The sequence below is a fragment of the Hyla sarda genome, chromosome 1, assembly GCF_029499605.1.
Source record: "Hyla sarda isolate aHylSar1 chromosome 1, aHylSar1.hap1, whole genome shotgun sequence".
In the NCBI taxonomy this organism is placed as follows: domain Eukaryota; kingdom Metazoa; phylum Chordata; class Amphibia; order Anura; family Hylidae; genus Hyla; species Hyla sarda.
The window spans coordinates 528,295,596-528,323,390 of NC_079189.1; the positions used below are offsets into that span (position 1 = coordinate 528,295,596).

The following is a 27,795-nucleotide window of genomic DNA, read 5'->3' on the forward strand; positions in this document are numbered from 1 at the left end:
CAAGTGCCAAGTGTTTTCATTTTATTAGAAAAACAGTTTTTTGCAAACATTTTAAAGAAATGAAGTTTACAGAGATCAAAAACGTTTAACGTGGCAAGAGGTCCTCCCACCGAATGAAACCTACGTACTCCAAATACTGCACACAAAGTAAGGGTCTGGAAATATGATAAGTGCAATGATCTCTTTACAGTGAGAATTGAGTAGATAATATGAGCCACATAAGAGTTATTACATATATCACATGCTTAGGATAGGACTATGCTCACCTGACATCTGTAATAGCTTTACTGTATGCCCTATGAGGGCAAGCTATGACTGCGCTCCTCCGACTGTCAGATGAGATCATCAATAGATCGGCCGTCATATGACGGAAATTGTCAGAAGTTGTCTTTGCTCTGGAAACATTTCCCCCCGCAGATGAATAGATTCTATGCTGTAGGAAATGCCCTCAACTTCATTTGTCTTAATATATCTTCACTTCTTTTGGTAGGCTGAATTCATTCATGTAATTATTTTCATACAAATGTGTTGAAATGATTAAATGCATTCTAATACATTTTTTGCAGCATTTTATAAGTGTACAGAGTTGTTACAGAAAGGACTGATAGGAGGTCAGTTATACAAGAGGTCTTAATAAACCTAGGGACAGACATCGAAACATCGAAAAGGTGTCAAACGCTAGTCTTCTTGTTGGTGACAGTCCTGTGCTCTCCCTGGGAGAGATGCCAGCTGTGAGGACAAAGAAAAAGACAATTATAATGATTGCATTACCAGTAGAGGAATAAATGGCAAAAGGAGATATGTCCATTGAAAACAACTGGCTGACTAGAGAACATATAGACTTGTTCAGTCCTCCAGAGCTAGACAAACTCAAATGTGCAGGAAACAGACCAAAAAGGTAGTCACAAGCAGACTTCAATTGGTAATTTGAAGGTATTCTGGTAACAGTTCCAAAAGGTGATGGGAGGGGAACATCATCTGTGATGGGGGAGGGGGGGAACATCATCTGTGATGGGGAAGGGGGATCATCATCTGTGATGGGGAAGGGGGAAACATCATCTGTGATGGGGAAGGGGGAACATCATCTGTGATGGGGAAGGGGGATCATCATCTGTGATGGGGAAGGGGGAAACATCATCTGTGATGGGGAAGGGGGAACATCATCTGTGATGGGGAAGGGGGAACATCATCTGTGATGGGGAAGGGGGAACATCATCTGTGATGGGGAAGGGGGAACATCATCTGTGATGGGGAAGGGGGAACATCATCTGTGATGGGGAAGGGGGAACATCATCTGTGATGGGGAAGGGGGAACATCATCTGTGATGGGGAAGGGGGATCATCATCTGTGATGGGGAAGGGGGATCATCATCTGTGATGGGGAAGGGGGATCATCATCTGTGATGGGGAAGGGGGATCATCATCTGTGATGGGGAAGGGGGATCATCATCTGTGATGGGGAAGGGGGAACATCATCTGTGATGGGGAAGGGGGAACATCATCTGTGATGGGGAAGGGGGAACATCATCTGTGATGGGGAAGGGGGAACATCATCTGTGATGGGGGAGGGGGGGAACATCATCTGTGATGGGGGAGGGGGGGAACATCATCTGTGATGGGGAAGGGGGATCATCATCTGTGATGGGGAAGGGGGAAACATCATCTGTGATGGGGAAGGGGGAAACATCATCTGTGATGGGGAAGGGGGAACATCATCTGTGATGGGGAAGGGGGATCATCATCTGTGATGGGGAAGGGGGAAACATCATCTGTGATGGGGAAGGGGGAACATCATCTGTGATGGGGAAGGGGGAACATCATCTGTGATGGGGAAGGGGGAACATCATCTGTGATGGGGAAGGGGGAACATCATCTGTGATGGGGAAGGGGGAACATCATCTGTGATGGGGAAGGGGGAACATCATCTGTGATGGGGAAGGGGGAACATCATCTGTGATGGGGAAGGGGGAACATCATCTGTGATGGGGAAGGGGGAACATCATCTGTGATGGGGAAGGGGGATCATCATCTGTGATGGGGAAGGGGGATCATCATCTGTGATGGGGAAGGGGGATCATCATCTGTGATGGGGAAGGGGGATCATCATCTGTGATGGGGAAGGGGGATCATCATCTGTGATGGGGAAGGGGGAACATCATCTGTGATGGGGAAGGGGGAACATCATCTGTGATGGGGAAGGGGGAACATCATCTGTGATGGGGAAGGGGGAACATCATCTGTGATGGGGAAGGGGGAACATCATCTGTGATGGGGAAGGGGGAACATCATCTGTGATGGGGAAGGGGGAACATCATCTGTGATGGGGAAGGGGGAACATCATCTGTGATGGGGAAGGGGGAACATCATCTGTGATGGGGAAGGGGGAACATCATCTGTGATGGGGAAGGGGGAACATCATCTGTGATGGGGAAGGGGGAACATCATCTGTGATGGGGAAGGGGGAACATCATCTGTGATGGGGAAGGGGGAACATCATCTGTGATGGGGAAGGGGGAACATCATCTGTGATGGGGAAGGGGGAACATCATCTGTGATGGGGAAGGGGGAACATCATCTGTGATGGGGAAGGGGGAACATCATCTGTGATGGGGAAGGGGGAACATCATCTGTGATGGGGAAGGGGGAACATCATCTGTGATGGGGAAGGGGGAACATCATCTGTGATGGGGAAGGGGGAACATCATCTGTGATGGGGAAGGGGGAACATCATCTGTGATGGGGAAGGGGGATCATCATCTGTGATGGGGAAGGGGGATCATCATCTGTGATGGGGGAAAACGTTGATAGTAATCAAAGATAAATGTCAATTAAGGCCGATCTGAGAGGACAGAAACATCAATAACTGTAATACCAACAAGATGGAGCCTGGCCACAAGAGACAGAAATGCATATTGTTCTAAACTGTACTCAGAATTTGATTTGTATTTCAGGATTTGCTTGTATCCATGTGAGACTGGAGAACTTCGAAAATGTTTTTCATGAAGGTCTAAATCAGGCATAGGCAACCTTCAGCACTGCAGATGTTTTGGGTGTACATCTCCCATGATGCATTTTGGCTGTAAGAGCATCATGGGAGATGTAGTTCAAAATATCTGCAGTGCCAAGGTTGCCTATGCCTGGTCTTAATGGTATATTTAGTCCACTTATAGAAAATCAAATAGTCGGCACTAGCGCACCTCAGCAGTCTTGTGTGTATTGCAGCCAACACTCATGGCACATTACCAATCGCACCTTCCTGGTTCTCATCCAAAAGAATCCAATGATCCAAACATAGAAAAGGAAGAATACGGAGGCACTCTGGTTATCAGCGATGACTTCTTTATTCCGTTACGGTCACGGATAAAACACTGGCCAATGGGCCATTTTGCACACACCTGTGCTCACTCAACCTCTCATTGATTAAGCACAGGTGTGCACAAAACGTCCCGTTGGCCAGTGTTTTATCTGTGACTATAACGGAATAAAGAAGTCATCGCTGATAACCAGAGTGCCTCTGTATTCTTCCTTTTCTATTAATGGTATATTTAGCTTGAATACTATGTTATATAAACATAACATAAAAAAAAATACATAAAAAAAACAAACTTTTTTCTTCAGCTTTTCTAGAAAAAAAAAAAACAGCTTTGTAAAAAGACGGAAAACAAGTCCACCCAGCAACCCCCCCCCCCCCCCCCCCAATCTCTAGTCATAGCCTGATGTCAGAATTTCTGTTGAGTGGGAGTCCATGTGCAGAGACCCCCACCAATCGCTAAAATGAACAGGCAACAGTGCCTATCTGAGCTACTGACTTCCTCCGAATATCCGTACACCGTGCGCACCACTCTTGTAGTTTCAAAGGTACCCTCTGTTTCTCATGGCTCTCTGTGTTCCCCTACCCTCCTCACAGTGTTAAAGATAGCAACAGGGGAGTGGAGTGCAGATCAGTGTGAAGAGGGGAGGGGGGGGGGGGGGGGGGGGGAGAGCAGGGCTTTAGTTGTATGATCTAGAAGAGTCATATTATCAATTGAGCCTAAGCAGAATTTAGGATGTAGTTTATATAAGTGACTTCATTGGTATATATGAATATTGTAATACTCACATGTTATTCTTTGTTACATTTATTTGGGATGTGAATACTTTCCATATGAAGCTTCCATTCGACTCTGCTTTAAACCCTAAAAAAAACAGTGCCATATAATTTATCCAGAGCTTTGACTTGTTATATTTCCTATGCATGCTATAAAATGTACACATCTGGTTGCGGAAAATCAGATACCCATGAAGCGTCCATACACCTTAATGGGTCAAACAGTTTACTGTGATGTCATAGCCCCCCCCCCCCCATAGAATTGCATTGAGGGGGTATGGCGTGATGTCATGAGGAGGCGGGGCTATGACATCACAAGCTCCCGATGCCGGCTCTAGCATTCGGAACAGTTTGTTCCAAACTCTGAGCAGTGGAGTACCCCTTTAAGAGAAGGCATAAGTCATTTAATTTGGTACGCACACTGGGTATATGTTACAAGAAATGCTTCTAATTGTATAAAAAAATTAAAATAAAACAATCAGAGGTGGCCACCCCAAAGAAATGTATACTGTGCATTATAAGCGTTTAACGTGGGAGCTGTGAACATACGTATGTATACACATATACTGTATGGTGTACATGGATGCATACATTTGGGCTTAAAATTTCATGCACAAATTGTCAATTTTTAACATCAATGAATACACAGCAGCTTTTGACTTGTTTAAAATGTATATGTACGATTTGATCAAAAGAAAAAAAAAACATTGTGTTAACACAACCTAATAAGTTTTGCCATGAAAGTAATAACAGTAAAGGGATTCCACTTACCAGGTAGTAACCAGTATGATAGCCGCTCATGTACCAGGCAATTAACATGCTTCCCAAAGCTTCATCATCTTCAGCAATATCTGGTCCCATAGGAGGTGGAGGGGGAATCAGCTACAAACAAAAACTTTATTGATCATCTATATGTCATCATGACATTTCTAATGTTAAATATCATAAAATACAGATCATTGTCAGAAGTCCTATTATCAGTAATTTAGGTTCAGCTGCAACCTGTTCACTGCTAACACGACATTTATAGAAGTACCAGTATTACATTAGAAAACTGCACCATTACATCATAATGACACCATCAAAAAAACACATGTAAAATGCATTCAGGAAGTTTAAAGACTATTTCTTTCACATTTTTTATGTTGTGACCTTGTATTAAAATATTTTATTAATTATTTAATTTTTTTTTTCATCTACTTTACCCCACCCCCACAAAAAAAAAAAAAAAAAAAAAATCAATCTGCACTCAATAACCCATAATGTCAATGTGAAAACAGAAATCTAGACATTTTGTCAAATGTATTAAAAAAAGGAAAAACTAACATTTGTATACAAGTATTCAGACCCCTTGCTAAATTTAGCTCTAGGGCCTCCCATTTCTCTTACTCATCTCAAATGTTTCTACACATTGATGGGAGTCACCTGGGGTAAATTCAGATGATTTGACATTTGGAAAGATACAGCCCTGTCTATATAAGGTCTCACAGCTGATAACGCATATCAGAGCTAAAACTATGAGGCGGGAAGAACTCCCTGTAGAGCTCAGACAGGATTGTGCACAAATCTAGAGAAGGGGACAAACATTTCTACTACACTGGAAGCTCCCGAGCGAACTTACAGTAATTCGATTAGTCATGAACTTCGTGGCTCGTGGTTGCTTACTTTAGCCTGCATAAATTAGTTCAGCTTTCAGGTGCTCCAGTGGGCTGGAAAAGGTGGATACAGTCCTAAAATACTCTCTCCTAAGACTGTATCCACCTTTTCCAGCCCACCGGAGCACCTGAAAGCTGAATTTATGCAGGCTAAAGTCAGCAACTGCCGAGTCGAGAAGTTCATGATGAATGGAATCATTGTAACTTCACTCATCTCTACTCCCAAGAGCAGAATAGGCTCCATTTTTAAATGGAAGAAGTTTGTAACAACCAGGACTCTTCCTAGAACTGGCCACAACACCAGACTAAGTCATCAGGAGAGGAGGGCCTTGGCAAGAGAGATGGCCAAGAACGTAATGGTCGCTCTGGTTGAGCTTCAAAGATTTTGTGAGCATATGAGAGAAACTTCCAGAAGATCAACCTCCACTGCAGCACTCCACTAACCTGAGTGGCCGGAAAGAAGCCCCTCCTTAGTAAGAGACACATGAAGGCCAGCTTAGAGATAGCAAGGAAGCACCTAAAGGACTCTCAGATTGTGAGAAACTAGATTCTCTGGTCTGACAAAACCAAGATTAAACATTTTGACCTTAATTATAAACATGGGAAAACCAGGCACTGTTTATCACCTGCCCAATGCCATCCCTACAACAGAAAATGGAGGTGGCAGCATCAGGTTGTGGGGGTGTTTTTCAGTGGCTGGGACAGGAGGACTGGTCAGAGTTGAGGGAAAGATGAGTGCTCTGGACCTCAGACTGGACTAAAGATTCCCAACAAGACTCTACACACACAGCCAAGACAACACAGGAGTGACGTAAGGACAATTCTGTGAATGTCCTTGAGTGGTCCAGCCACAGCACTGACCTGAACCCAATTGAACATCTCTAAAAAGACCTACAAATGTATTCTACAGAGGGTCCCTATCAAACATGACAGAGCTTGAGCAAAAGAACAGAAGAAAATCCCCAAATCCAGGTGTGCAAACCTTGTGGCCCAAGAAGACTGGAGGCTGTTACTGCTGCCAACGGTGCTTCAGCTGAGTACTGAGGAAAGGGGTTTCCCTATTTTATAAATTAGAAAGGATTCCTTTTTCCACTTTATCTTTATAGCAGAATTATGGGGGAAACTTGAACATATGCAAACTTGAATATTAACAAAATGTGAAAAGCAACAGAAAGGGTCTGAAAGCATTGTGAATGCACTGTAAATACAATCTTCTCTGTGTTAAGCAGTTTATCTCAACATAGACACCTAAAGCCCGGGGCAGAGAAAGCCCAGGGCACAAGATCCCTATTACAGGGAGACTTCCCTAAAACTTAACTTTTAATGGTGCTCTAATAAAATAATTTGTGACCAAAATGTTATAAACTTATGTCAGGGCTCACTGTAATCTGGTAACTGTGAGTAAGATCACTGAGGTAAATGTATAGGGAACTGCAGTTTCCCTTTATCTGAGTGAACCTTGACAGATTTAAAACGCTGACATTTGCCCCCCTCTACTAGTTTCGGCGCTACTGCACCATCCTCAGGAGGAACAATGGGCAAACACCTTCCCACGTGTAAAGCACTTCCATATATATGGAAGTGCTTTACACGTGGGAAGGGGTTTGCCCATTGTTCCTCCTGAGGACGGTGCAGTAGCGCCGAAACTAGTGCAGCACATCATGTCTCGCTCCATCCACTAACGCCACGTTGCACCACAGACTGTCCATGAGTTGGCGTCACCTCATCAGGAGCATGCCCAGGCATTGTAGGGAGGTCATACGGGCACGAGGAGGCCACACACTACTGAGCCTCATTTTGACTTGTTTTAAGGACATCACATCAAAGTTGGATCAGCCTGTAGTGCGGTTTTCCACTTTGATTTTGAGTGTGACTCCATATCCAGACCTCTATGGGTTGATAAATTTGATTTCCATTGATAATGTTTGTGTGATTTTGTTGTCAGCACATTCAACTATGTAAAGAGGAAAGTATTTCATATGATTAGTTCATTCATTCAGTTCTAAGATGTGTTATCTTAGTGTTCCCTTTATTTTTTTTGAGCAGTGTACTATGTTCCTCTACAATCACACTTCACATGTGACAGCACTTGGCACATTAGTGCCCTATTTTCAAGACCGATTGTTTATGTAAGACGCTGTTTAAACTTGCATCATGGATCACATTTATATTAAAGAAATAACAATTACGCTAGATCTGTTTTCGAAAGGATCCAGATGCATTATTTTTCCATTAACCCCTTCCCGCTATTGGACGTATGCATACGTCCAGGCGAACTACACGTTCGCGCAAATGGACGTATGCATACGTCCAAGCGATCTCCTGCTCTGCTGCAGGCAGCGCAGGAGATCGCGGGTGGGACTCAGCTGTCAATCACAGCCGGAGTCCCACCGCAGCTGCCGGGGCCACGATCGCGCCGGTCCCGGCAGCATTAACCCATAGATGCCGTGATCAGTTCTGATCACGGCATCTATGGTGTTTGCAGGGGGAGCGCTCTCCCCCTGCCCATCAACGGCGACTCAGCGATAAAATAAGGGGGATCGAGGGTGTCCAAGACACCCTCGATCCCCCTTGAAGAGATAGGAGTGAGGTGGCAGGGTTGCCACCCCTCCTATCCCTGCTATTGATCGGCCGAGCGACCGACCAATAGCAGACTGGGGGCGGGTTAAAGTTCGGTTCCCCCCCGCTATGCCCACCCATCGGTGTCTGGGCACAGCGGGGGGAACCGTGTAGTAGCGGCGGCGGTCACTTACCCAGCGGAGGCTGTGATCATGGAGGCAGTGGAGGCGAGTATGGCGCCGCGTATCCGGGAGTCTGTTGCCTAGCAACATCTGCAGGGCGACAGTTTGGAGAGTGGTCTCTAAACTGTGGCCCTCCAGATGTTGCAAAACTACAACTCCCACCATGCCTTGACAGCTGTTTGCTATGTTAGCATGCTGGGAGTTGTAGTTTTGCAAGATTTAGAGGGGTTCAGGCTAGAGATAACTGACAGTGGTCTCTAAACTGTAGCCCTCCAGATGTTACAAAACTACAACTCCCAGCATGCCCAGAAAGCAGTTTGCTGTCTTAGCATGCTGACATTTGTAGTTTTGCAACATCTGGAGGGCCACAGATTAGAGACCACTGTCAGTGATCTCCATACTGAACCCCTGTAAATCTTGCAAAACTACAACTCCCAGCATTCAGGAACAGCAAATGGCTGTCTCGGCATGCTCGGAGATGTACTTGCGTGCCTCCAGCTGTTGCATAACTACATCTCCCAGCATTCCCTTTGGGAATCAGTACATGCTGAGAGTTGTAGTTCTGCAACAGCTGGAGGCACACTGGTTGGGAAATACCGAGTTAGGTAATAGGTTCTATTACCTAACTCAGTATTTTCCAACCAGTGTGCCTCCAGCTGTTGCAAAACTACAACTCCCAGCATGCACGTTCTGTCAGTGCATGCTGGGAGTTGTAGTTTTTGCCCCCCCCCCCCCCCCCCTCCCATGTGAATGTACAGGTTACATTCACACTGGCGGCGGATTACAGTGAGTTCCCCGCTACAAGTTTGAGCTGCAGCCGCAGCTCAAACTCCTAGCGGTAGACTCAGTGTAATCCGCCGTCAGTGTGAATGTAACCTAAAAACACTACACTAACATAAAAGAGTAAAACACTACATATACACACGTACACTGCCACCCCCCCTACCACCCCCCCAATAAAAATGAAAAATGTATCCTACAGCAGTGTTTCCAAAACGGAGCCTCCAGCTGTTGCAAAACAAAAACTCCCAGCATTTCCGGACAGCCATTGACTGTCCAAGCATGCTGGGAGTTTAGCAACAGCTGGAGGCACCCTGTTTGGGAATTACTGGTGTAGAATACCCCTATGTCCACCCCTATGCAAATCCCTAATTTAGGCCTCAAATGCGCATGGCGCTCTCACTTTGGAGCCCTGTCGTATTTCAAGGCAACAGTTTAGGGCCACATATGGGGTATCGCCGTACTCGGGAGAAATTGCCTAACAAATTTTGGGGGGGCTTTTTCTCCTTTTACCCCTTATGAAAAGGTTAAGTTGGGGTCTACACCAGCATGTTAGTGTAAAAAAAAACATTTTTGTACACTAACATACTGGTGTTGCCCCATACTTAAAAATTTCACAAGCGGTAAACGAAAAAAAGCCTCCAAAATTTGTAACGCAATTTCTCCTGAGTACGGAGATACCCCATATGTGGGCGCAAAGTGTTCTGGGGACGCACAACAAGGCTCAGAAGGGAGAGTGCACCATGTAAATGTGAGGTCTAAATTGGTGATTTGCACAGGGGTGGCTGATTTTACAGCAGTTCTGACATAAGTGCAAAATAAATACCCACATGTGACCCCATTTTGAAAACTACACCCCTCACGGAATGTAATAAGGGGTACAGTGAGCATTTACACCCCACAGGTGTCTGACAGATCTTTGAAACAGGGGTCTGTGAAAATAAAATAAACATTTTTTTAATTTGCACAGCCCACTGTTCCAAAGATCCGTCAAATGCCAGTGGGGTGTAAATTCTCCCTGCACCCCTTATTACCTTCCGTGAGGGGTGTAGTTTTAAAAATGGGGTCACATGTGGGGGGGTCCACTGTTCTGGCACCACGGGGGGCTTTGGAAATGCACATGGCCAAATTCTCTCTCCAAAAGCTCAATGATGCTCCTTCTCTTCTGAGCATTGTAGTTCGCCCCCAGTGCACTTCACGTCCACTTATGTGGTATTTCCATACTCAGAAGAGATGGGGTTACAAATTTTGGGGGGTATTTTCTGCTATTATCCCTTGTAAAAATGTAAAATTTGGGGGAAAACAAGCATTTTAGTGTAAAAAAAATAAAAAAATTTTTACATATGCAAAAGTCGTGAAACACCTGTGGGGTATTAAGGTTCACCTTACCCCTTGTTACGTTCCCCAAGGGGTCTAGTTTCCAAAATGGTATGCCATGTGGTTTTTTTTTTTGCTGTCCTGGCACCATAGGGGCTTCCTAAATGCGACATGCCCCCCGAGCAAAATTTGCTCTCAAAAAGCCAAATATGACTCCTTCTCTTCTGAGCATTGTAGTTCGCCCATAGTGCACTTCAGGTCAACTTATGGGGTGGCCTCATACTCAGAAGAGATGGGGTTACACATTTTGGGGGGTATTTTCTGCTATTAACCTGTGCAAAAATGAGAAATTTGGGGGGAAACACATTTTAGTGAAATATATATTTTTTTTTTACATATGCAAAAGTCATGAAACACCTGTGGGGTATTAAGGCTCACTTAATTCCTTGTTACGTTCCTCAAGGGGTCTAGTTTCCAAAATGGTATGCCAGGTGTTTTTTTTTTTTTGCTGTTTTGGCACCAAAGGGGCATCCTAAATGCAACATGCCCCCCAAAAACCATTTCAGAAAAACGTACTCGCCAAAATCCCCTTGTCGCTCCTTCGCTTCTGAGCCCTCTACTGCGCCCGCCGAACAATTTACATAGACATATGAGGTATGTGCTTACTCGAGAGAAATTGGGCTACAAATTCAAGTATAAATTTTATCCTTTTACCCCTTGTAAAAATTCAAAAATTGGGTCTACAAGAACATGCAAGTGTAAAAAATTTAGATTTTGAATTTTCTCCTTCACTTTGCTGCTTTTCCTGTGAAACACCTAAAGGGTTAAAACACTTACTGAATGTCATTTTGAATACTTTGAGGGGTGCAGTTTTTGTAATGGGGTATTTCTAATATGAAGACCCTTCAAATCCACTTCAAACCTGAACTGGTCCATGAAAAATAGCGAGTTTGAAAATTTTGTGAAAAATTGTAAAATTGCTGCTGAACTTTGAAGCCCTCTGATGTCTTCCAATAGTAAAAACACGTCAATTTTATGATGAAAATATAAAGTAGACATATTGTATATGTGAATCCCAAAAAAAAATATTTGGAATATCCATTTTCCTTACAAGCAGAGAGCTTCAAAGTTAGAAAAATGCAAAATTTCAAATTTTTTCATCAAATTTTGGGATTTTTCACCAAGAAAGGATGCAAGTTACCACAAAAATTTACCACTATGTTAAAGTAGAATATGTCACGAAAAAACATTCTCGGAATCAGATTGATAAGTAAAAGCATTCCAGAGTTATTAATGTTTAAAGTGACAGTGGTCAGATGTGCAAAAAAGGGCTGCGTCCTAGAGGTGAAAATGGGCTGTGTCCTTAAGGGGTTAATAGTTAGGGTCTGTTCGTTTTTATGGTAAACACAGTACTGCGTTATTTGTGCAGTCAACAATAAAAGGAAAACTCTGAAATACACAGAAAACAATACATAAGGGCTGATTTACTAAGAGTGGAGTGAAGGTTTCTTTTATGGGTTTTAATTCCCTACTATTTTTTTCCACGGTATTTACTAAGGTTTCCCTACATTTTGCTTTTTATTTTTTACACATGCTCTGATCTGTCGGGTTCTCCTCAGCTTAAATGCACAACATTTTCTGTGGAAACCTTAGTAAATATGTTGGGTTTTTGTGAAAATGTCGGGACCACGTCCCTTTTCCAGATGGCCACACCAATTCTGCTGCAAATTCTGGCGCAGACAGAATTTCTGGCACACAACCCAACAAAACAGGTCAGGTTTGCAATAGTAAATGAGGGCCAATGTCCTTTCCATGCAGAGTGCACCCACATACTACAGACATCACGCAGAGGAGGTGTTCCCAGTCTCTGCTCGATGAGGAGACCTTCTTAGGAAAGGGTTTTAAAAGCTTACTCTTAGACTCCAATGTGTTGTGCCCTTCAGAGTCACCTCTCCTAAATAACTTCGGTATGTGCTGGACGATGCAGATAATGTATACAGTGTTCCCTCAAGTTACAATACTAATTGGTTCCAGGATGACCATTGTATGTTTAAACCATTTTATGTTGAAACCATAACTATGGAAACCTGGTAATTGGTTCTGAAGCCCCAACATGTCATCCAAAAATAGGAAAAAGTGAGGATTAAAGATAAATAAGTAGATAACTAATACATATAAAGCAAGTCCTTACATATAAAAGAAAGTTGTAAATGGGAGTTGTAAATCACTGTCTATGTAGAGGACAGGAGCTTCTTCAGGGTCCTGTACAGAACACGCAATGTCCTAAAAAAGTAACATGGAGCCGCCCTCACCTGGTGTCCAAAGGAGCAACTAACCCTGGCGCAGGTGAGGAGGAGTAAAGAACGTAGTACCTCTTGGTACTGTAGGGGGCGCTACCAGACAGCCAGTCAGTGCATGCCCTTCAGTTATACAGGTCTTGTACCAGTGAATGCCCATTCTGATTGGTCAGTTCTTCCAGCCATTGACATGTTTCACAGATCTGGACTGTCTGTAGCATTTTCCTTAATGTATAGTATCAAGTTACAATGGTCCAGATAAGACCATTATATGTTGAAGATATTGTTGAGGGACCATTGTATTATACATGTACATATACTGTACCATGCATCTCCTGAGTAATAAGATAACTTACAGGGGGACCTGGAGGAAATGATGGTGGACACCCAGGAAGAAAGGGATGCGGGTGGCTAGATTTCTCCCCGTGCTGTAAATACACAAAATATCCACTATTAATGATTCGGTGAGGAACATAAAAGTAGCAAGTCTCCATTACATGGAAACGTCTTTGACAAAAGTCTAAACTTTTGATTTAACCTTTACCTGTCCAAACCCGGGTATAAATGGGGGTGCAGACGGCAGAAAGGGAGGATTCCACTGGGAGGACTTTGGTGCGGCTGCTCTGTGCTGATCTCTATTGTCAGAAGCTCTGGAAGACTTGTCGCTTTCATCTGTTGAATGTTCGTCCCCATTCACATCCTAAAAAAAAAAAAAAAAAAAGGGACAGTTAAGTATGAGGCTAGCCAAATGCATTTACAGATTTCACTGCAGACTTTTTTTTATATCAATACAAAATTATTTTATAGATACCATACAGCTTTTACAACGCCATATTATGGAACTGAAGAGCGGTGGTACCTCCAAATATTGCAAAACTACAACTCCCAGCATGCCCGGACAGCCGTTGGCTGTCCGGGCATGCTGGGAGTTGTAGTTTTGCAAAAACTAGAGGTCCACAGTTTTGGAGACCACTGCTGTAGAGGCTGTGTGTGCAATCATACAGCCACTCTAAAGGCCACATTTATAAGACTTATCTGAGTAATGTTTGTATCTCTTGGCAAAGAAAGAGGGATCAAATCTCAGAAAGATCAGTTTACTTGCCGCCACTTAAGAAACTACACTGGGAAAAGCTCCTAACATACATGCTGTGCATCTCCATAGGGTTCTGCTATCCCTTTCCCGACCCATGACATACATGCACAGGGAATATGGCACAGGCTATGGTGTCGGGTCCGTGCTATAAACAACTTATAACCAGCAGCTGACTTCTGCTCACAATAAAAAACATAGGCAATCATGGCGATGGCCGTCATTGAAATGTTTAGATCCCGCAATCAATGGCAATCACAGCATTTTAACAGTAAATCCCATTCATCCACATTTCTAGTGGCCCCATGTCCTCCTCCCCGAGTGATGTAATCAGGGTGCCAATGGGTTGCTAGAGAAGCTCAAGGTCTTACCTTGTGAATCGTTGAATCCTGCCTATGGCAGTCTATAGCAATAGAGTGTCAATTACGTAGATCAATGTAATGCAATAGCAGTACATTGCTTATAATAGGTCCAAAAATTGTAAAGAAAGAAAAAAAAGATTAAAGCGGTATTGCAGGAAAAAACCTTTCTTCTTATATCAACTGGCTCCAGAAAGTTAAAAAGATTTGTAAATTACTTCTATTAAAAAATCTTAATCCTTTCAATAATTATCAGCTGCTGAAGTTGAGTTGTTCTTTTCTGTCTGGCAACAGTGCTCTCTGCTGACATCTCTGCTTGTCTCGGCAACTGCACAGAGTAGAAGGGGTTTGCTATGGGGATTTGCTTCTAAACTGGGCAGTTCCCGAGTCATCAGAGAGCACTTAGACAGAAAAGAAAAACTCAACTTCAGCAGCTCATAAGTACTGAAAGGATTAAGATTTTTTAATTGAAGTAATTTACAAATATGTTTAACTTTCTGGAGTCAGCTGATTTATAAAAAAGTTTTTTTCCTGGATAAAAAAAAGAAGGTTTAAAAATATTTTGAAAAAATACCCCCTTAATAAAAATTGCATTTTTTTTACTGTAAAATTGGTATTGCCGCATATGGAACAGTCCAAACTAAAACTATTGCTCATGGCACACAAAATTTGTCCTCATGCTTAGTAAGGGATAAAAAAAAAAAAATAATAAATAAATAAAGTTAAAAAAACCTACAGGGCTCAGAACACTGCAACATGACAGAAGCTAACAAGATATATGTCCTACTGGCTTCTGTTTAAGCATACCGTAAACATTTTTTTGTAGATTTCACTATTGCTGTATAAATAATAAAAAAAAAAAAATTATATTATATATTATATTTATAATATAATATATATATATATATATATATATATATATATATATATATATATATATATATATATATACACATACACACACACACTTAGATAGAGAATATATATATATATATATATATATATATATATATATATATATATATACACATATATACATATATACATACACATACACACACACACACACACACACACATATATCTATCTCATATACTTTATTTTAACATGGGAGCCTAAGGGTAACAGACACCAGTGTATGATGTGTTGGAGGCATACACCTGGAACTTTACCTGGTGTATATCAAGTGGAGGCCAGTATAATAATATAGGTGTAACAAATGCTGTTACACCTATATTATAATTCGGTTTTATAAAAAATAAAAAATAAACTAATTTCACCTTGTGCCATCTATTACCCATTACATTGTTCAGTTATGTATAATGTAACCACCATCAATAATAAAAAATGAAAACAACAAACCTATAATTTCACAGTAAGGGAATGTTCACTCGTTCATAATCTGCTGCGGGTGTTTTGCAGCAGAAATTCCATTTGCGGATTGTGTTGCTACCTACTGAGTTCAACCGGTCTGCAGCAAACCTGCTTGCGTGTTTTCCATTGCAGAAAACCTGCAGCAAATTATGTACTTGTGAACATACTCTAAAGGAACAAAAATAAACAGATGTATGAAAATTCTTCTACAGGAAAATGGGGTCAATGTTTGCACAAATTCTGATAAATCTCTCACAATGTGCCAAACTGAGCTGACATTTTGTAGATTCTTACCAGTTCTGGATCTCTTGGGTCACTTTCTCCTTCTGAACTGTCTGGGAAGCGTAGATCAGCCAAACTTTGCTCCTCACTATTCCCATAGCCGGTAAAGGTGACTACACAAGTCCCTCGTTTGGAATCGATAGAAGAGATTGTGGCTGGATACAGGTTACTATCCTCTGACCAGACTGCATTACACGCGTCTCCAACTCTCCACTAGGATCGCACAGGTAAATAAGAAGAAGACCATACAGATGTAAGTAGTGACCGTGACACATTTTTCAGCAAATCCATTGGTGTAAAACTGCCTGTGTTATAGTGAGGGGCGGAAGGGGAAGCCAGATAGAATATGAAAATGTTACTGTCCAAACTGGTATAATTGTCTCAATGTTATAAAGAATTATCTAAGACTTATAAAAGAAAAAAACACACAGCTGCTTTATTCTAGAAACAGCGCCACTCCTGTCCTCAAGTTTGTGTGTGTTATTGCAGCTCAGATCCATGGAGGTGAAAGGAGCCGAGTTTAAAACCACAAACAACCAGAGGACAGTTTTTTTTTTTAAATCCCTGGATAACCCCTTTAAAGACATCTTGTCTGATTTTGTGAATACCTGTATACTATACAAAAACAGTTCTGGGGTAACTTTTCTTAGAACACTGTCAGCGCTTACTGACCTGTGTAGAGGCACCTCCGGTGGACAAGGGGGATGGTAAAAACATGCAGTCAATTTATTCATACATTTTTAGAAACAACAACAAAGGAGCGTTAACATTTTTTTCTTAATAAAGATGCCCCAGCAAAAAAAACGAATTTCTTTAAAAGGGGTACTCCAGTGGAAAACAATTGCCAGAAAGTTAAACAGATTTGTAAATTAATCCAATCCAAATAGAAGTACCCGGCACTGCCAGGCTCAAGCACTACTCATCAATACATGTAAGACGCTCCCTTCAAGCCGATCCTGTGGACTCGATTGTGCTCACTGCGATTATGCAACAAGTAACAAGTGTAGCTTCATCCAAGAACAGAAAAAACGCAGGGCACTCACCAAATTGCTGTTACTGTGTCTTTTATTCAGTGGATCTTAAACATCAAGTGCAGTAAGACGCTCTACAGGGGTGTAATCCGGGGCTACGGTCCGTTTCTCGCGATAGTTATGCTCCTTGGATGAAGCTAGATTTGTAAATTACTTCTATTAAAAAATCTTAATCCTTCCAGTACTTATCAGCTGCTGTATGCTCCACAGGAAGTTGAGTTGTTCTTTTCTCTCTGCTCACACCTCTGTCCGTGTCAGGAACTGTCCAAAGCAGTAGCAAATCCCCATAGCAAACCTATCCTGCTCTGGTCAGTCCCTGACATGGACAGAGGTGTCAGCAGAGAGCACTGTGGTCAGACAGAAAAGCCGGTAATTACTAACCGGTAATTCTGTTTCCTCGTAGTCACGACAGCACCAAAGAGAGATGACTCCTCCCCCAGAGACAGGAAACCTGATGCTTAAAAGGAAGTGCATCTCTCCCAAGCCCCAGTGAATTACCAAGACCTAGAAAAACACTTCCAACTGGTTAGCATTCACAATACAATATTACAATGCAAATAAAGATTAACCAACACCAAAGATTTTTTTTTTCTCTTCTACATTTAAGTGCATAACCTCCGTACAAGGAAGAAAAGTGTGGGAATAGGTTGCGGTGCTGTCGTGACTATGAGGAAACAGAATTACCGGTAAGTAATTACCAGCTTTCCACCCCATCACAACAGCACCACCAGGGAGAATACCAGGGTAACCTAGGGTGGGACCACAGCCTGCAGAACCTTACGACCGAAGGATAAGGAAGGGGCACTGTCAGACCCAAGGCCTGATTATGGAAACATACATGTGTTTTTATTGTATCTGTGTATAAACTAAGACCTGGTGGTGAGAGGTCATTCAGACTGTGGGTTTGTGTATTGCCTTTTATTGGGGGTCTGCATACTGGTCCCATCATATAATCAAACAGATAAGGGGTCAGGAATAGAGATGCCCCACCTGGTGGGATCAGAGGGGGGGGGGGGGGGGGGGAATGGAGGTAATTGGTTTCCTGCTTGCTTGAAGAGTGGAGATTACCATAGCAGATAGGCCTTTAGCTTTAAGTATCATCCGCTCAAGAGCCAGGCCGTTATGAGATCACATTGGCGCACCAAAATGGTTTTGGTATAAAAAAAAGAAACAATTGGAATGCATGGTTACATAAATTCCCTAATGTCACATGATTCCTTCTAGATACATTATCAGAATTACTTTTAGATCTTTTATTTATTTATTTATTTATTTAATTTTAGTGTCTAGTTTACTCTTATTGTAAGGGGAGGGGTGTGAAGGCAATCCGACCATTAAAACAATAACTACTATACCTTTAATTTAATCACATCTGATATCCTTCGCTGCAAATGTTATGACTTGTTATAGTTAATTTGTTATTATTTATATATATATATGCTGTTGTATTTTATCAGAATGGAAATTTACTTATTTTATTCTATTGTATAACATATTATACTTCATAGTTTCCTTGAGCTTGATATATTATTCACCTTTTACTTTAATGTTTAATGTAAAAATGTATTGTTTATTGTATAGTGTAATGTTTGTTGTAAAATTTAATAAAAATATATATATAAAAAAATAAAAAAAAGAGCCAGGCCGTTAGGTGCAGACTGTGGATCTCTGGATGACCTATCGGGCCCTGTACTAGCAAATCCTAAAGATCCGGGAGCACCCAAGGATTCATGATCAACATATTCCTCAGACACGAAAACCATGGTCTCCGAGGCCAAAAGGGGGCTATAAGTATTACGGTTGCCTTGTTCCTAACTGACCTTTTTGATCACCTGGGGAATAAGAATCAAGAGTGGAAAAGCATAGGCTAGCTCCCAAGTCCAGACCTGCGACAGTGCATCTACTGCTAGAGGCTTGTCCTCTGGGGACAGAGTAAAATTTCCTCACTTGACAAATATTTCCTTGTGGCAAACAAGTCTATTTGTAGCATACCCCAAAGAGAAACAATTTTCCAAAATAGCTTTGGGTTCAGTTGCCATTATCCTTGAGATATCTGGTGGCGGCTGAGATAATCCGCTCTGAAGTTCAGATCCCCCTTGAGATAGACTGCTATGATGGAGTTCAGCTCTGCTTCTGCCAAGGATATAATCTGAAAAGACAACTCCATTAAACCATGACTTTGTAGTGCCTTGTCTATTAATTGCAGAAACTGCAGTTGTGTTATCAGACATGAGTTTTACATTTGCACCCTGAAAAGAAGAACCCAAAGACTGAAGACATGTAAGATTGCTAATACTTCTTTGTAATTAGAAGAAAAATCTGTAAGATCTAAATCCCAGGAACCCTGAAGATCTCGAGAACCCATATGGGCACCGCACCCCCAGGGACTGGCATCTGTAGTAATTCATACAGAAGGAAATCTCCAATCCAGACCTTTGAGATTTTTAAGATTTAATCACAATATAAAAGACTGGAGTATCATAGGGGAGAGGGAAATCTTTCTGTCTAGATCAACCTGTGATCCGTCCCAGGACTTCAAAAGTTCCAACTGAAGGGGTCTAGAATGAATTCGGGCCCAGGGAACTGCAGGAATAGAAGAAGTAAATAGCTCTAGTAAGGACATGCCCTTCCTAATAGATATGTAGGGAGAGGAAGACACGTCCTGAACTAGGGAAACCAAGTTTTCAATCTTTTGAGATGGTAAAAAAGATTTTTGTTAACATAATACCCAGAAAGATCTTTTGTTGAGTAGGGGCAGGAGAGGATTTCTCCCAATTTATCAACCATCCTAATTTTTAAAGGATATTTACTGTATGCTCTTAAAAGGACTGTACCTTTTCCTTTGTTTCTACTACAAGGAGAAAGTTGTCCAGATATGGTACAAATATTCTGTCTCCTTCTCTGATGTGTTGCTCCATTTCTGCTACAATCTTGGTGAACACCATTGGAGCGACGGATATGCCAAAGGGAAGAGCACAGAACTGAAGATGGAAAAGCTGAGTTTATGTAAAACGGCCCCCCTGCCCCTAAGGCCAAAAGGGCCAATTCTGTCTAGGAGGTTAAGGAAAGGAAAACCCTTTCTTTTTATCTCCTGCTTTCTCCAGGATATCAGTAAGCACAGAGACAAAACGCAATTCTTCCTCACATGGGATGGCAAACAATTTGTTTTTTTAACTAATTTCACCCTGCCAATTTTTAGCCACAGAGCCCTTATTGCAGAGTTCACTAAAGCTGCAGATCTGGCTGAAAGTCTCAGCACATCTGATGAAGAGTCTGCAAGAAAAGCATCCGCCTTCCTAATAGCTGGTAGGGATGACAATAACTGATCTTTAGTAGCATCATTCTGTATGTCAGATGATAACTGATCAATCCATAAGAGCATAGACCTGGCTACGGATGTACCAGCTATGTTGGGTTTTAAAGCTGCCCCGCTGTCTCCTAAGTTCTTTTTAAGAAGCCTTCTGCCTTCTTTTAACACTTTGAGATCCTAAGGGTAAGGCACCTTTCCTAGACACTTTTGAAATGGCTACATCAATTTTAAGAGCTCTATTCCAGTTTATTTATTTATTTATTTTTTATCTGTTTCATCAAATGGATACTTTCTTTTTACGGCCCTTGGAATAAATTATTTTTTATCCATGTTTTCCCACTCTTTTTTATTAATTGTGACACCGTTTTATGAATAGGAAACACTCTACGCTTCCTAACTTCCAGGCCCTCAAACATAAAATCGTGTACTGATTTGGGCTCTTTTTGTTCTTCTAATCCCATAGCGGATCTCACTGCTTTGACCAGCTGGTCTGTATCTTCCATAAGGAAAACTGGTTTTCCAGATAAATACTCATCTGCAGAAAATATATACAATTATTAGTTTTAGAATCTGCAGAAAGATGTAGAAACAGGCAGAAATAGAACTTTTTTTTATATAGTACCTGATTCTGAATGAGCCGGAATTAACCCTTCTTCACCCTCTATTATGGGAACAGAAAGGGTAACTGTAGGTTGGGGAGGTGGTGATGGTAAACGGTAGTAACCCTTTAAGAGAGTTCTCTGTTTTTTAACCATATCTTGCATTTGCTGCAAAAGTCTCGGGGTCTCTGCTGTCATCACTTTATTTGTACAAGTCACACAATTAGGCTTGTCATAATCCGAAGCCAAACTTATGCTTATTTTTTTTTTTTAGATGCCTTCTTAAGCGAATCCTAAATTTTTTTCCTAGGTGTCAGTAACCCCCACAAAAAAGCAAGATATAACTCACCACACAGCCCACGAATACCGAGGAGGGGATCCAATGAGAAGCTTCTGAACAGTCCCGCTTGCTCGCATCCTCCAAAGAGCTCATGCTGGAACACACTCCCTCCTGGAAGCTGGATAAACAATAAGCCGGTTGTCCAGTGTACTCGAGAAGGCAAGGGAGCAGAAAGATGATTTCCTCTTTTAAATCTGCTGCCCTTCCCTCGGAGACCCGGCGTCCGATATCACTTCCAGTCTCCGGCCTTAGTCTCCCTCTAGCCGTCACATCCTGTAAGCCGGCGCTCATGTGACCATAGCTCCGCCCCAAACATGGCCGCAGTCACCAGAGCACACCGTGCGACTCAGCCGCAGCTCTGGAACCCACCACATCCCCCGCAAGTGTACTGAACCAGCTCCAGCCTCTATAGGTAAGCGCCCATTCCTGCACCCAAGCCCGACCTATGGGCCGGCGCTGCGCTGAGGATGCGGTTGGCGGAGGGAGTGGGGAGGGTAGACAACTACCGGCTAGGGTACACAGGATGGCTCCCAACCAAGAGCCTTAAAGGGACTAAAGAACACCCGAACTCCGTGGGATTCTGCTTCCGAGGCACCCTCAACCAGCACCAATCCAGAAAGATTGATTACTCCAGGTTTCCCAAGGGACAGAAAACCACTGGGGCTTGGGAGAGATGCACTTCCTTTTAAGATTCAGGTTTCCTGTCCCTGGGGGAGGAGTCCATCTCTCTCTGGTGGTGCCGTCGTGACGGGGTGGAAAGAAGAACTCAACTTCTACTGAAGCATACCGCAACTGATAAGTACTAGAAGCATTAAGATTTTTTTTAATAGAAGTAATTTACAAATCTTTTACTTTCTGGCACCAGTTGATTTAAAAAAAAAATAATTGTTTTCCACTGGAGTACCCCTTTAATCTGGTGCAGTTTACAACAGTTATTCTTTACTAGCTGTTGACTTCATACACCACTGTTCTATGATGTTTATTATGAACCTTTGTCTTTCTATGTCCCTTAATTTTTTTTAATAAACAGTCAAATTTAAGTAAATAAAGAAAGAAAAGATAAAGGGTGCGCCCCAAACGTCTGTGGTGCTAATGCCAGCTGGGTGTGATTGAACATGTGCGCACACAACGGTGTCCAATGGTTTAGAACAGGGGTCTCAAACTGGTGACCCTCCAGATGTTGCAAAACTTCAACTCCCAGCATGCCCAGACAGCCATTAGCTGCAGCCAACTGTTGTCCAGGCATGCTGGGAGTTGAAGTTTTTCACCATCTGGAGGGCCACCAGTTTGAGACCCCTGGTTTAGAATATCTATAATACACCACTAAGAATATTGTTTATTCCTATAAATGTGTATATGCAAAAGAAAATAAGAACACTACCTTCTTCAGGGGTGCAGCATGCTTTTTCTTCTGGCTCCTGTTTTTCTTGTTATTTTTCCTTTTGGTCTTCGTATTCTTCTCTGGTGATTCAGGCTCCATAGTTATGTCTCCTCCATTCTTCAGGGCTTTCTGGAGGAATAGTATACATTACCATACATTCCTATTACAGAACCCTTCGCCATCTCACAACAATTATAGTAAAGTTTAGTTGGTGGGTGTATTTCTATGTAATGTACAGATGTCCACATCTGCTCTATGTAACTTTACTCTTTGAACTAAGATAGTTAAATATAATACAATGCACAGAACAAACCTTGAATGATGACACGGCTTTATCATAAGCTTTGATCAGTGCTGTATCGTCCCAGATATCGGAATCATCGCTCTGTTTAGAGGGAAAAAAAAAAAAAAACATGTAAGTGCTGGTAACAAATTTCAGCCTTTTTTTTTTTTGGCTTTTGGAAATGGCTTTTTTGAGAATTTGCCAGTTTTTTTTATTTATTTTTTTATTGTGGTTAGAATGGTGTTCTTCACCAAAAAAATTTAAAAAATAGAAATAGAAAAAATAAAAAAAGTTGAAGGGATATTCCAGGAGGAAATTTTTTTTTCAAATCAAAAGGTGACAAAGCTATACCGATTTGTAAATTACTACTATTTAAAAATCTTAATACTTCCACAGTACTCAGCTGCTGTATACTACAGAGGAAGTTGTGTAGTTCGTTGAGTCTGACCACAGTGCTCTCTGCTGACACCTCTGTCTGCGTCAGGAACTGTCCAGAGCAGGATAGGTTTGCTATGGGGATTTGTTCCAGCTCTGGACAGAAGTGTCAGCAGAGAGCACTGTGGTCAGACTCAAAAGAACTACACAACTTCCTCCAGAGCATAAAGCAGCTGATAATTACTGGAAGGATAAAGATTTTTTTTATTATAAATAATTTACAAATCTTGGAAAAGTGAAAAAAAAAATGAAACGCCAAAAAAAAGGGTTTTGGCGTTTCATATTTTCCTACATAAACAAAAAATCCCAGAAGGGTCTCAGGGTAAATGTGTAAATACCAAACAATTCTTGGAGGTCACTCCTCAAGGGTTAAAGGACACCTGCAGCTAAAACAACTTATCCCCTATCCACAGGATAGGAGTTAAGTGTCTGATCGCGGGGGAGTCCGACCACTGGGGGACCCCCCCCCCCCCCCCCGGGATCTCCAAAATGGGGCCCCCGCATTGTCGCGCTGTGTGCCAGTTAATGCATGTAGCGTCAACCTCACTGAGGTCGACGGTACGCCCCCTCCCCATACAGCTCTATGGGAGAGGCGGGAAGGCACGAATGCTGCATACCCGCCTCTCCCATAGAGATACATGTAGGGGGCGTGTCAGCGCCTCCTGCACAGGAAAGCCGCGGCCCCATGAAGGAGATTTCAGGGGTCCCAGCATTCGGACCCCGACGATCAGACACTTATGTGGATAAGGGATAAGTAGTTTTCGCTGCACATTTCCTTTAAGCCCTAAACTAAACCCCCCTTAAAATGTCAGGGGTGTGAAAATTAAAAAATATAAATAAAATACTTGTAAAACGACACCTTTTATTTTCCCCTAAGATATGCTCTGAAACAAAAAAATTAAAAACAAATTGGTGACCTTGAAAAAAAAAAAAATATATATATATATATATATATATACATATATATATATACACGGTAGTTTAGCAAATTTGGTGGTTTTCTTTTTTACCCCATTTACATTGTGGTCAAACTGATATGTTAGTTGGATACTTTAGGTTGGCCTGGTTACAGCAATACCAAATTTGTATATTTTGTCATGTTTTACTAATTAAAAAAAAATCTATATATATATATATAAATAAAAACTTTTTAGAATTTTTTTTAATTGCCATTTTCTGACCCCTGTAGCTTTTTTATTATTTTTTGTATATCCGGCAGCAGGACTGTTCATTTTTTGCGCAGTAATCTGTTGTCTGTATTGGTATTCATCTGACTTTTTAATCGCTTTTTAATTAAATTTTTTTCTGGGATATAATGTTATAAAAAATGCAATTCTGGAGTGTGTTTTTTTTTTTTTATATTTACGTCCTTTAATGTACGGCATGTATAATGTTATATTTTAATAGTTGGGACAATTGTGCACGTGGCGATACCAAATATGTTTATTTTTATTATGTTTTTATATAGGAAAAGGAGGTGATTTGAACTTTTAATATGGAAGGGTTTAAGGTGTTAAAAAAAAAAGTTTAATAAAAGTTTAACACTTTATTGGTCCCTTAGAGGACTTTTAGGAGGAATCAGATTCCTCATACAGATCAATGCAGTTCTATTGAACTCCATTGAACTGTGTGCTCTGGTCCAGCACTTCTCTATCAATGACAGAGCCATGGTCAATAAGGAAGCAGAGGTTAACCCTCCGGCTACCTCTACAGTGGACCCCCACCCGGGTGTACGGATGTACCAATTCATCCACTAAATTGTGCAGAAGGCTACTGCAGTGGTCATAGCAATTGCAAGTAAAATCCCATTGCTCTACTTTAAGGGTATGTTCACCCTAGAATGAAATGCTGCAGTCTTGTTAAAGATTTTGACTTCCTTATTAAACTTAAAAGGTTGTCCAGGGTTCATAAATCTAAATTTTTTTATTACATTTTAATTAAAGTAAAAAATTTAATTCATTAATTTTAACAGATGCCTGGGGAGGTGTAAAAATCAGCTGATGGTCCAGATTCTCCTGTCGATGCACTGTGCCCCCTGCTGTCACCTACCTCCTGATGATGCACTGTGCCCCCTGCTGTCACCTACCTCCTGTCGATGCACTGTGCCCCCTGCTGTCACCTACCTCCTGTCGATGCACTGTGCCCCCTGCTGTCACCTACCTCCTGTCGATGCACTGTGCCCCCTGCTGTCACCTACCTCCTGATTATGCACTGTGCCCCCTGCTGTCACCTACCTCCTGATGATGCACTGTGCCCCCTGCTGTCACCTACCTCCTGATGATGCACTGTGCCCCCTGCTGTCACCTACCTCCTGTCGATGCACTGTGCCCCCTGCTGTCACCTACCTCCTGTCGATGCACTGTGCCCCCTGCTGTCACCTACCTCCTGTCGATGCACTGTGCCCCCTGCTGTCACCTACCTCCTGATGATGCACTGTGCCCCCTGCTGTCACCTACCTCCTGATGATGCACTGTGCCCCCTGCTGTCACCTACCTCCTGATGATGCACTGTGCCCCCTGCTGTCACCTACCTCCTGATGATGCACTGTGCCCCCTGCTGTCACCTACCTCCTGATGATGCACTGTGCCCCCTGCTGTCACCTACCTCCTGATGATGCACTGTGCCCCCTGCTGTCACCTACCTCCTGTCGATGCACTGTGCCCCCTGCTGTCACCTACCTCCTGTCGATGCACTGTGCCCCCTGCTGTCACCTACCTCCTGTCGATGCACTGTGCCCCCTGCTGTCACCTACCTCCTGATGATGCACTGTGCCCCCTGCTGTCACCTACCTCCTGATGATGCACTGTGCCCCCTGCTGTCACCTACCTCCTGATGATGCACTGTGCCCCCTGCTGTCACCTACCTCCTGATGATGCACTGTGCCCCCTGCTGTCACCTACCTCCTGATGATGCACTGTGCCCCCTGCTGTCACCTACCTCCTGATGATGCACTGTGCCCCCTGCTGTCACCTACCTCCTGATGATGCACTGTGCCCCCTGCTGTCACCTACCTCCTGTCGATGCACTGTGCCCCCTGCTGTCACCTACCTCCTGTCGATGCACTGTGCCCCCTGCTGTCACCTACCTCCTGTCGATGCACTGTGCCCCCTGCTGTCACCTACCTCCTGTCGATGCACTGTGCCCCCTGCTGTCACCTACCTCCTTATGATGCACTGTGCCCCCTGCTGTCACCTACCTCCTGATGATGCACTGTGCCCCCTGCTGTCACCTACCTCCTGATGATGCACTGTGCCCCCTGCTGTCACCTACCTCCTGATGATGCACTGTGCCCCCTGCTGTCACCTACCTCCTGATGATGCACTGTGCCCCCTGCTGTCACCTACCTCCTGATGATGCACTGTGCCCCCTGCTGTCACCTACCTCCTGATGATGCACTGTGCCCCCTGCTGTCACCTACCTCCTGATGATGCACTGAGCCCCCTGCTGTCACCTGCCTCCTGATGATGCACTGAGCCCCCTGCTGTCACCTACTTCCTTGTTCCCGATTAGGAAATGTACCCCCTGCTGTCACATACCTCCTTGTTCCCAATGATACACTGTCCCATAAGGAACTACCCCAAACACTGGCTGAGGCAGGACACAGTTGCAGCCATTGACTGGCTGAAGGGGCAGTTCCTGCTGGGACAGTGCATCATCAGGACCAGAAGGTAGGGGCAGCAGCAGGGACCAGATGCATTGGCATGGCAGCAAGTAGGGTTTTTGCACCTTACCCCGGCACCTGTATAAAATAAATAGTTTCTGGTCCCCAGACAGCCTCTATAAGTGGGGAAATACCCAACAAATGTGAGCATACCCTTAGTGATATGGCTAATCAGAAACACGCCATTAGGAACTTCCTCTACTTAAACAATAAAGTGTCAATATGGTTGTGTCACTTTTAATGGCAGAAATAACACAATGCAGTGCTATTCCTGACAACCTGGACAGACTTCCTGTGTACTGTGGGATCCGGCCAGGGCCCCAGGGCTGCAATTTTTAATGGTAAAGAATTACCATAGTGATCAATACAAGTATTGTGCAGCTTCCTATGTATAGGACTACAAGTCCCAGCATGCCCTGCAGACTCCTACTCGTAACGGGCTCTCCCGGAGAGAATCCGGTTATGTGTCATGGCAGCGATCAGTCCTCTCTATAGAGAAGTGATGTCCTGCTTCTCCCCCACCGCACCCTGCACCAAGTCACACGGTGACCGCTACCTGTCCGGCTCCGCGCCTGAAGAGGAGCTCCCCACTGTCCTCCAGTCCTGCCATATGCACGCCGTAAGCACACACAGTTCACCGACTGACCCACTAAGGCTTCCGTCCTACGTCATCACCAGCGAGCTGAGGGTGCGGCATCTTAGGGGATTTCTGCTCAGCGCCCTCTGCTGGAACCTTTGCTCATCAGCATTCTGGATGCTGCAGGGTTTATAAG

The 27,795-nt window shown here is 43.0% G+C and overlaps 1 protein-coding gene across 1 annotated transcript; it reads right to left on the reverse strand.

The window, feature by feature from the left end:
* Positions 1 to 27,735, reverse strand: SMN1 (survival of motor neuron 1, telomeric). Its single transcript, XM_056539656.1, has 9 exons — positions 27,579 to 27,735; positions 22,957 to 23,028; positions 22,644 to 22,772; positions 15,995 to 16,195; positions 13,422 to 13,577; positions 13,234 to 13,305; positions 4,859 to 4,969; positions 4,100 to 4,175; positions 1 to 729 (listed from the first exon to the last, which is right to left on the reverse strand). The coding sequence occupies exons 1-8, from the start codon at positions 27,630 to 27,632 to the stop codon at positions 4,119 to 4,121; spliced, it is 852 nt and encodes a 283-aa protein (XP_056395631.1). The 5' UTR covers positions 27,633 to 27,735; the 3' UTR covers positions 1 to 729; positions 4,100 to 4,118.
* Positions 27,736 to 27,795: the final 60 nt, after the last annotated feature.